The sequence below is a fragment of the Phalaenopsis equestris genome, unplaced genomic scaffold, assembly GCF_001263595.1.
Source record: "Phalaenopsis equestris unplaced genomic scaffold, ASM126359v1 Scaffold000919, whole genome shotgun sequence".
In the NCBI taxonomy this organism is placed as follows: domain Eukaryota; kingdom Viridiplantae; phylum Streptophyta; class Magnoliopsida; order Asparagales; family Orchidaceae; genus Phalaenopsis; species Phalaenopsis equestris.
The window spans coordinates 178,495-189,532 of NW_018165358.1; the positions used below are offsets into that span (position 1 = coordinate 178,495).

The window sequence follows — 11,038 nt, forward strand, 5'->3', positions numbered from 1 at the left end:
TGTCTTCATAATGATGATGACAAAATTTTGGGCGCACTAAGGTTGACACATTTATCTTATACATATGTAGTCCAGGGGGAGATTGTTGGATTAATTTTGGGACTACAATGTAATTAATAAATGTGTTGGGTCATCATTAAATAAGTCAAAATTATTGTGGTCTAATTTAGAATTAAGTTTATGACTTTGGGCACATTTGTCATGATATTATAGTGTGGATACCACAAGTGCAAATTCTAATTTGATGAGTGGCAGAATTAGAATTAAGCAAAACTTTTTTGTAACCGCCTGGTAGTTACTTTAAAGGGTGATGGTCCCCAATTTGCAGAGAGACACATCCCTTTTCTTGCACCCCATCAACAAGAAACTAAGGAAACTCTGGAAAATCTGCAGATTGGAAGATCATATCTTGTGCAATCTATCTAATGGATTCTGGTACGCTTCTGCTAATCTATGGTTTATTTCTCCACCCTAAGATCCAAGCTGTGGTCTCTGCTAACACCCGAGCACAGATCAGAGATCCGGTTCTCAACAGATGGATATGGCAGCTACGAGATGCCATCGATGAGGCAGATGATGTTCTTGATGACTTTGAGTACATGAAGCTTGAAGAACAACGACAGGTGCTGAACATGGAGGAAACAAAGCTGCCTTCCTCATTCACTAGATTATTTTCGGAACCTGCTCGCAAACTTCGCAGAGTCTGACAACGAGCTCTCAAAAAGGATCCCAACTTGGAGAGACTGGAGACAATTGTGAAGAAACTTGATAAAGTTTCAGCTGAGGTCAGCACTTTCTTTCCTCTCATCGAAAAGGCAAAGCAGGAGCAGCAGGAGCTGGAGCTTCAGTTGTGCGAAGATCGTAAAACAGGATGCTTGCCTCAAAATGATTTCATCGGTCGAGGCGAGGAGAAGGATTTTGTTATGCAGTGGTTGAGGAAGCCAACAAATGAAGATCCAACTCATATTGCTAGCCCTACTTTGTACAAAAACATTTCTCTTCTATCCATAGGCATGGGCAAGACAACTCACTTACAACACATCTATGAGGATCTTAAGGAAGAATTTGAACTGAAAATGTGGGTTTGTGTTTCCAACCACTTTGATGCAAAAAAGATCATTGCCGACATGTTGGGATTTCTTAATAAGGAGAGGCCTCGTTCGGAGTCACTCGCTTCTGTTCAAGAGAGTCATAAAGCTGCCGTGCAATCCAAAAAGTTCTTGCTTGTTCTGGATGACATTTGGGAGGAAGATATGAGCAAGTGGGAGAATTTCCTCTGCCCTTTGACTAATGGAAGTTTCGGAAGTAAGATTTTGATTACTACTCGAATGGATGCAGTTTCATCGGTGATTGCAAAAGTTATTAAAAAGAACATGGAACCATTGAGAATAAAAGGCTTGGAGGAAGATGCGTGTTTGAAGCTACTCAACACCCATGCATTTGCTGGTGTAGAGAACCTTGGTGAACCTTGGTCCTCATAAGAAACTAACGCATATTGCTAATTTGATAGTTAAAAAGCTTTCAGGATCTCCGTTGGCAGCGAAGAGCAGTTAAGATCATCGGTGGTGTTCTCAATTCTAACTTGAATGAGAGCTTTTGGATGAACATTTTAAATAGTACTGATGTTCGAAATGTCGAAATAGAACTGGGTCACAATAACATTTTGCCTATATTAAGATTGAGTTTTACGTTCCTCCCACAACCTCTAAAAAATTGTTTTGCATTTTGTGGCATATTCCCACAAGATCATCAGTTTGATAGAGATGATTTAGTCCGAATGTGGATTGCATTGGGTTTCATTCAGGAATCTTCTATTGAAGGAGAGACTTTGGAAGATATTGGAGGAAGCTATTTTGATATTTTGGTCATAAAATCTTTCTTTGACAAGTTTCAGGATTACCAGAGAATATACCATAAGATGCATGATTTATTACATGATTTGGCTCACTGTATTTCTTCAGAGGAATGTTTCGGATTTGTGGGAGATAATATTTTATCTTTTAAACTTTCTAAAAATGTTCGACACTTATTTGTTAACACTGAAAATCTAGAAGTTTTGACAATGATCAAAGATGTCAAAAATCTACATTCACTTTTTCTTATCACTAAAACTAATGATCAAGGTTTTACTGAAATACTTACTAAAATTTTTGAAGCATCGAGAAGGATTCGTTTGTTGTTCATAGACTCTTTATGGCAGAATAAGATGCCTGAGGCAATTAAAAATCTGAGACATCTTCGATATTTGAATCTTAATGCAAACCTCTGTCGGATGCCAAGATCTCTAAGCAGTTTATATCATTTGAAGTTCGTAATTTGTATGAATTTTGCCTTTGCCTCTGATGATTTCTTGCCTGGCGATGTGAGTAATCTTTCTAATCTGCGTCACTTGGAGTTGCCCCTGTATGGATTTTGTAGTGTATTTGGAATTGGGAAATTAAAGTCACTTCAAGAACTAAATGAGTTTAATGTTAAGAATGAGTGGTTATAGAATTGGGGAGTTGGAACATATGAGCGAGTTGCGCGAATTAAAAATACATTTTCTGGAAAATGTGAAGGACGCTGGAGAGGCTCGCAATGCAAAATTATTTGAAAAGAGAAAACTGACAGATTTATTCTTGAATTGGGGCGATGATGAACGGAACTCAGACAGGGGAGTTGGAAACCTACGGAACATTGTCAATTCTGACTTGGATGTGAATGTGCTTGAAAATCTTAGACCATACAAAAATCTAAAGAGTTTGTCCTTATTTTCATACAAGGGTGTAAGCTCTGCAAAATGGATGTACGATGCAGATTTGATCTCCAATCTAGAGCATGTCAATCTAAACTGGTGCTCGGAGTGGGAAACCCTTCCTCCTTTTGGGCAGCTTCCCCACCTCAAGTCTCTGTACCTTTGTAATATGCCAAAGGTAAAGCAGCTTGATAATAAATTCAGTGGGAATAACAATATTTGTGTGTTTCCAGCGCTGGAGGTTCTACATATGGAGGGATTACAAGTATTGGAGGATTTGTTTGATAAAGCAGGAGCAACATCAGATGACTGTTTCTTTCCTTGCTTAAAGGAACTCTTCCTCGTTAACTGCCCAAATCTGCAGGAGTTGCGCTATTTGCCTCCTAAGTTCAAGAACATGCATGTAGAAAAAGTTGGATGGAAAGCTGCTTTGAACTGCATGCAAGGCTCCAACAACTGTTGCAGCATTTCAAAATCCATTCCCCTTGAAAGTTTAGAGGTCCTTTCGTGTCCAAACATCACATCTCTTCTTCAGGCGGATGTAAGACTTGAAGCACTAAGACAATTGAGAATTGAAGGTTGCCCCAATCTGATTTCTCTGGGTGGACTGCAACAAGTGGAGAGTGGCATTGAGAAATTCCAGCTTTTTCTCAGTGAAGTTGTTATAGATGACCCATCTTTGTTGCCAAAGGTAATTATCGCCTCCTTGGAAAAGCTCACAATTTGTAATAATGATGTGCTGCTTTCTTTTACAATTGAGGTAGAGCAGTGGTTTCCGCATGTTAGCTCTTCCCTTCGTGAGTTGAGCTTTAAAGGCCTCAAATCCCTGCAGTCTCTCCCTTCTTCCTTGGAATGCCTCTCTTCACTTAAGATTCTACGTGTTGAAAATGTTCCTCAGCTCCAGCAGCTTCTACACATCCCTGCCTCCCTGGAAGAATTACATCTTGAATGCCTGGAATCATTGCAGTGCCTGCCAACGTCTTTGTCGGCCATCTCATTTCTCAAACGTCTATGGTTAAAAAGCATTCCACTCCTGAAATCATTGCCAGACCTCCCTTTCTCTTTGTATTGTCTGGATCTAAGTAGTCTTGATAACCTACAGGACCTGCCATCTTCTATGTCAGCCATCTCATCCCTCAAGCATCTTGATTTAGATAGCATTCCACTCCTCAAATCATTGCCAGAACTCCCTCCCTCTTTGGATTGTCTGTATTTGTCCCTCCCTCTTTGGATTGTCTGTATATAAATAGTCTTGATAACCTACAGTGCCTGCCATCTTCTTTGTCGGCCATCTCATCCCTTAAGCTTCTAAATTTAAATAGAATTCCACTCCTCAAATCATTGCCAGAACTCCCTCCCTCTTTGGTTTGTCTGTATATAATTAGGCTTGATAACCTACAGTGTCTGCCATCTTCTTTTTCGGCCATCTCATCCATCAAGGATCTATATTTATGTAGGATTCCACTCCTCAAATCATTGCCAGACCTCCCTTCTTCCTTGTATTCAATAAAAGTAATAAATTGTCATTTAGAGCTGATGAAGAGTCGTTGTGTTTGCAATTAAATTATCAAAATGATTGTTTTGCCTTTAATTTCTAGTTTCAATTGTATTTAAAATATGATTTGTGATTTTGGAATAGACAGAGGAGTCTTATACAACATTAAAGTTAAAATATTGTGATTTCCTCTTCGGAAATTTGAATATATAAATACATTTATTCTTTTCTGCGAAATCTCCTATTCACTTAACAACCTATAGTGATGTTGATTGGGCTGGTTGTTCTCATACACGGAATCTATTACTGGTTAGTGTATGTTTCTTGACAACTCTTTAATTTCTTGGAAGAGTAAGAAACAACATTGAGTGTCCAAGTCTTCCACTGACTCTGAATATCGTGCTATGTCCTCTGTTTATTCTGAGATCATTTGACTTCTGGGTTTGCTTGCTGAGCTTGGTTTTCCTCAACTTGAGTCTACTTCTGTTTATGCAGATAATACTAGTGTTATCCAGATTACTGCTAATCTTGTCTTTCGTGATCACACGAAACACATTGAAGTGGACTATCATTCTATTCAAGAAGCTTATGATAATGATGTTATTTCTCTTCCTCACATCTCTTCTGATATTCAAACGACTAATATATTTACTAAAGCTCTTTCTCGGCAGTGTCATCAGCTCTTTGTTGGAAAATTGATGCTTTTTGATCTGTCAACATCAATTTAAAAGGGTGATATCATTCAAGAATGGCTGAAATCAGACATAATTAAGAGTTTCCTTATTTAAATTATTGAATTAAATTTCTTATTTTAATTGTACATATTCTTTCTTATAGCTACATATTTAGATTAAGAATATGTATTATTAAGTTACCTAAAATAGATTGTATAAATTATTATTTATTTGAAAGAAAGCAAAGGAAAAGGCAGTCAACTAATTTTCTCAAAAGTTGTTACGGTCATGGTATGACTTTGATGCAAGCTATTGAGTTAAGATTTTAGAAGATGATATTCTAAGCGTAGAGCAAAAACTTGGTTAGAATAATTTATTGCCCATCTTAAGATTGAGTGTACATTCTTCTCAGAATGTCTTAAAAATTGATTGGCAATTTATGGCATATTCTCACAAAATTTTTTTGATAAAGTTGATTTAGTTTTGCACTGGGTTTTTTTTTTTTTTTGCCACTTTCTAATATAGGAGAGACTATGGATGATAATTGAAGAACTTATTTGGATATTTTATTTAGAAAATCTTTCTTTTATGAGTTTCAGGCTGATGCTGAAACATATCATAAGATACACTAGTTACTATATAATTTGACAAAGTTTGTTTCTCTAGGGAAATGTTTCTTATTTGCGGAGAAAGAGCTGTCATATTTACAGTTCCTGGAACTATATGACATTTATCTATTAAAATTACAAATTTGAAACTTTTAGAAGCATTATAAAAGTTAGACATTTGGATTCTCTTGATTTTTTTATTTTTTCAGAAAATGATAGAGTATTAATATATTTAATAAAATCTTTAAGACATCAAGAAGCATTAATTTTTTGTTTTCCATGATTGAATTTTTTTCTCAAACTGATGTGCTACCAAGATATCTGAGCTACTTTTATCACTTTCAATTCATAATATATGAGATATGTTGCGGAACAATATGTTTCTGCTTATCTTTTGCCAGAAGACATGAGTAATCTTTCAAATCTGTGTCTGATATTGCCTCAAAATTTTTTTTTAGCATGCCTGAGATTGGGATATGATCGTCTTTTGAAAAATCGTGTGTGCTTTTTGTAAAAAATGAGCTAAAGAAAAGGAAATAAATAAATGAATGCAAGCAACTCCAAATTCTCATTTAAATCTTTTATGGTGGTAATGATCTCTTTTATGGTGGTAATGATCTCTTTTATGGTGGTAATGATCCAGATTTGATCATGTTTTCGTTCTATTTTCTTCGTTAACTAAGCACACACGATTTGCTTATTTTTAGGAACTTCGAGATAGATCTGTAACATCGAAACAAGTTCACGTTAACTAAGCATTTTTCTTAGTTTAAATAACAAGCCATAGGACTTCGAGGTAGTTTGCTTAGCGCAACGTAAATCCTCACCTTATTTTTAGAACTTTTGCACAACCTTATTGTGCAATTATAAGTCCTAACACTTTTAGGATTCCAAGGTTATCGTACGGTACGGTGTAAATTCTCCTATCTTTTTAGGCTATTTGCACAATCAAATATCGTGTGAGTGTAAGTATTAAATTCTAAAATATATTGCAGGATTAAACATTGAATAATATCATCTCAAAGACATAAATCTAAACAATAGGATAGTTGGGAGGTCACCGAAGTTCTCCTCGGATTCGTGATATCCCCTAATTTTCATTCATTTGGACTCATTAAAATAACTGTTCCTATTTGAACCACTCCCATTTGACTTTCCTGTGTCCAATCTTAAAAACACAAACTTTGAAATCTGGAAGACAAAACCACTGATCTTAATCGCGAGTCTTCTTAAGTGACCCCGGTCATTTAAGATGTAATTAACTATAGAGGTTTGCCTGTATAGGGAACTTGGAACCCAGGTAAAATAAACCTTTTCTAATCCTCATATTAGATAGGGGAACTTGTTGACCATACATAAAATATTTTGCAGACCAAACGGATGTCACAAACTCCTTAGTTTAGGTGGTTGAGTCTACTGACAAGTGGTATGCTTATCCCTTGAGATAGTATATTACTTGTGGTATCACGCTCAACCATCCAAACTATTCAATATGTGAGATTTGTTTGACTTCATCTATTTTTAAATTAAAATGTTACTTTCAAAAATCGCATATTTACATCAAAACTATTTTCATATTTTACAAAAATCATTTTTTCCAAAAATAACGGCCGACAACTTGTTGAAATCATTAACATTCGTATGCTTTCCGCATTTGGACGTGATATGCAAGGAGATTGAAAATTTGATACATCTCCGATATTAGGATTTTTCTCAAACCCTTCTGCTACTGAAATCTGTCAGCTACCTTTATCACCTGCAATTTATAATCTATAAGAAACATATATGGATAAATGCGTTACTGATATATTTTCTCCATGATAAACTAATAATGTTTCAAATTTACATTGTCTAATATTGCCCCATAATGCTTTTTCTTGTATGCCTGGTATTGGGAAGTTAATGTCTTTTAATGAATAAGGTGTGCTTTATGTCAAAAATGAAAAGGGTTATGAAAGTAGGGAGTGGAAGATTAGAATTAACCATATAACAACTTGATAGAGCATGTACATTCCTATGAATATGAATACAAAATCTGCAAAATATAGATGGTAATACCCATTTGATCTCCAATTTAGTGTACATCAAATTAGAAGAGTGTTTGGAGTGGGAAACTCTTCCATCTTTTGGGCAGCTTCCCTTTCTCAAGCTTCTACGCTTTCATATGATGTCAAAAGAAAGGTGGCTTGATAATAAATTTCAGGGGAATGATAAGGTGCTACAAATTTTGAATTTATAAGTACCAAAGGTTTTGTTTGATGTTGCTACAGAATCAAAAGATGTTGATTTGTCTCCTTGCTTAACTAATCTACTACTCGTTGACTACCCAAATTTGCAAGATTTGCCTTTTTTATATGCTAATATCCATAAATTGGACATAAAATAGCATTGAGTGGAATGGTATTAATTTGTTAAAAGTTACTGGCTATTATCGCGACAGTTCAATCTAAAATCCCGCTCTTTAATTTATTACACAGTAGAAAGCACATTTTAACTTAGCCAGATATTTAAATGCCATCCCTTCCATCCTCCACCATACATCCATTATAGCAAGCCACTACTACATCAATGGCTCTACGTCAATGCGAGTCAACAGGAAACCACGGTGGAAATCACATCTTTAACTTAAAAACATACTTTATGCATCTTTCATAGCAAAGCCACCTACTTCCGTCATCTTTACCCTCTTCTTCTCTTCCTCTCTTCCACGGTCTCTCCTGCTTCTACCACTATTGGTGCCATGGCAGACTTTGTTTTTGGCCCACTGGGTTGTTGGCCCAATCATGGATAAGTTCATCAGCGCTTGCGCTGATTACCTGCAAGATCAGTACTTCAGATGGCGGACAGGCATGATAATTTCTCTTTATGCTATACGTTTCTTCTGCCTTCGTATGATGGCAGATTGTTTGTCTCTTTATGCTTACTCTTAGCTCTGATATTTTGAAGGAGGGTGTGCATGCGTACCACAAAGTTCTTATGTATTTACATATCTAACTTATAAACTTGTTATTTTCACTTTGCATTTGGTTTAAATCTTTTATTTGTGTTTGTCAAATTCTATTTTTAGAGGGTCATGATGAGTCATATGACCCAAGTGGTTCTTTTGGATGGCCTTTCTTATACGCTTTTCTACATGCACAGATTTGATTCACGTGTTCCTGGCAAATAAGATCCAAGCATTATGGCTCTACTGCCTTCATTTTATGGTAGATTATTAATCTGTCTATGTTTACTCTGAATCATGAGCTTTTATTTTAATATAAGCTTTGGTTGAATCTTTTGATTTATTTGTCAAATTATTTTTGAATTATGTTGGAAATTCAGGTTTTAGCTTGTTATCTCTTTCATTTGATATAGCTTTCTGAGCCAATGCTGTGTATGGGAAGCAAAGCGGAGAACTTCTTTGTAGCCTCCTTAGTTCTGGGATAGCTTTTAAACAGAAGGAATACCATTTTAGAAAAAGGTTATTTATACACAGATTAGTTGAATTAGTCCACTTCGAGAGAACAATTAGGTCTGTTTGTTTATTATGTAAGCAAATGGTTGGATTTAAGATCTTTCGCTGAAAACTACTGTTTTGTTTTTTTTTTGCTTTTTTTTTTGTCTGTTATTTTTCTTTGTCCTGTTTAGAAGTTGCTGCACAAGATTTCTTAGAAGAGGGTTATGAATATGTATTGAGCCCTAATTGATATAGGCATGAAAAAAGTGCGGAGAAAGAGTTCTTTATCATGGGACTGTCTGTGTAGGCAAGAAAAGCCTTTAGAGCTGTATCAGAGTTGCCATTGTTTTCTAATAGATAGATTGATTTGAAAGTTTTCCAAATAATCTTTTTGTGGTTTATCTTACGTCTCTGTTTTTCTGCATTATTCAATTCCTGTTATCATCATTCTTGAAGTTTTTCTGCATTATTTAATCAAATTCTGCTATATATTGAAAAAGAAAGACTTCATTAATTTAAAGAAGAAGTGTTACATCTAATATAAGGAAGAGAAGAAAGGTCTCCCCTTATCAAAAAAGTATTGCCCTTATCACCTTAGGATGGTGATAGTGATTAAGGATCCCTTCCAACCATGGGGCATTTTCATCCCGTTCTCCATATTAATTGGGGTGAGAGAGGCTCGAACTCTCGACCTCAGGATCACTCAGAAGCTATGAGACCTACGCGCTAGCCAACTGCGCCACCACCCCATATGAACTGTGAATTAACAACACAATTCTTATGTATTAATATATGTAGCACTTAAAGTTTGATATTTATATTTATAATATTTTTGTGTTATAAACTACACATCCCACTTTTAAAAAAGTTAGTAATAGTACAATTTTTGATGTGATGTTAAAAATTTGTGTAAATATAGAAGAAATGGGTGGTATGTATATAAATAACATAATTTATTTATTTATTTTGCTTGATGATAGGTCGGTCTGGAAGAGCTCGGAGATGTGGGCAGGCTATAACATTTTTTACTGAAGAGGATAAACTATTCCTAAGGAACATAGCTAATGTGATGAAAGAGTCAGGCTGTGAGGTTCCCGATTGGATCCTATGCTTGCCCAAGCTCAAGAGGAAGAAGCACAGACCAATGAGAGATTCTGTAGGAGCCGAACCTGTTGACACTGAAGATCATTAAGCTGTCTCCTCAATTTCGTTGTGATGTAATCAGCATTTTAAGTTACATGTACCATTTATAATTGTCTGGATTCTTTAATTGAATCATTTTTCAAATGAAAGTGTCGTCTTTTACTGTGATAAGAAGACATTTGTTCTATAAATTATATGATTTTTAAATTTTCTTATAGAAAAAAATATGTTTATGATGTTGCCTTCTCATTCGATTTATTATTATTTTTTTATATCAGGATTTCTTTGTATGATTTTTGCTGATGATATCCTTCTTGTGGATAAAACGAGAGAAAAAACTCAGGAAAAACTTGAATTATGGAGGTTTACATTGGAGTCTAAAGGCTTTCATTTGAGTAGAACAAAAACTGAATACATGAAATGTAATTTTAGTAGTAGCTCTAGTTACAGAAGTGTAATTTTGGGTGATCTTTCATTTGAGTGCCATTGTCTAGATTGACGTAAAAGCTGCTAAATAACAGATTGTTGTAAAATTGTTTTCTGGAAGTTAAAAAATTATTTAATGCAAATTATTAAAGGTGTGAATGATTTAGATATCTCGGGTATGTTATTCAAAGCTATGGTGATATAAATGGGGATGTTAATAGTAGAATTCAAGTTGGTTGGTTGAAATGGATGAATGCTTCAGGCCTTTTGTGTGATGGAAAAGTATAGCTTAGACTGAAAGAAAAATTTTATAACAGGCTGGTAAGACCTGCAATGCTCTATGGTGCTGAATGTTGGCCTTTAAAGAGAAGCATAATACTAAGTGTTGCCTAAGTGTTGCCGAGATGAGAGATGAGAATGATTAGGTGGATGAGTGGCTTTACACTTAGAGACAAAGTGCCAACATGAATATGTCCGTGATAGGGTTGGTGTAGCTCGCAGTGACGAACAAAATTAGAG

At 35.5% G+C, this 11,038-nt stretch overlaps 2 protein-coding genes and 1 non-coding gene across 3 annotated transcripts in view; 2 read left to right on the plus strand and 1 right to left on the minus strand.

The window, feature by feature from the left end:
• Positions 1-4,957, plus strand: part of LOC110032310 (putative disease resistance protein RGA3) — a 6,599-nt gene extending 1,642 nt beyond the window's left edge. The window contains exons 2-6 of the mRNA XM_020735894.1: positions 394-623; positions 726-1,448; positions 1,526-2,403; positions 2,492-3,939; positions 4,725-4,957. Coding sequence (XP_020591553.1) covers positions 394-623; positions 726-1,448; positions 1,526-2,403; positions 2,492-3,939; positions 4,725-4,957 — 3,512 coding nt within the window. The remainder of the gene's footprint in view (positions 1-393; positions 624-725; positions 1,449-1,525; positions 2,404-2,491; positions 3,940-4,724) is intronic.
• A 2,873-nt stretch (positions 4,958-7,830) lies between these two features.
• Positions 7,831-10,236, plus strand: LOC110032311 (DEAD-box ATP-dependent RNA helicase 57-like). The gene is made up of 2 exons (XM_020735895.1): positions 7,831-8,358; positions 9,931-10,236. The coding sequence occupies exons 1-2, from the start codon at positions 8,295-8,297 to the stop codon at positions 10,140-10,142; spliced, it is 276 nt and encodes a 91-aa protein (XP_020591554.1). The 5' UTR covers positions 7,831-8,294; the 3' UTR covers positions 10,143-10,236.
• Positions 9,615-9,699, minus strand: TRNAM-CAU. The gene is given in 2 exon segments: positions 9,615-9,650; positions 9,662-9,699. It is a non-coding gene; the product is annotated as a tRNA-Met (tRNA).
• Positions 10,237-11,038: the final 802 nt, after the last annotated feature.

What these genes read in the sequence shown, in the direction of transcription:
- LOC110032311 (XM_020735895.1), top strand. Translation starts at nt 8,295, where the DNA reads ATGGATAAGTTCATCAGCGCTTGCGCTGATTACCTGCAAGATCAGTAC. An exon ending in GTACTTCAGATGGCGGACAG is followed by an intron (nt 8,359 to 9,930) that starts GCATGATAATTT and finishes GCTTGATGATAG; the next exon opens with GTCGGTCTGGAAGAGCTCGG.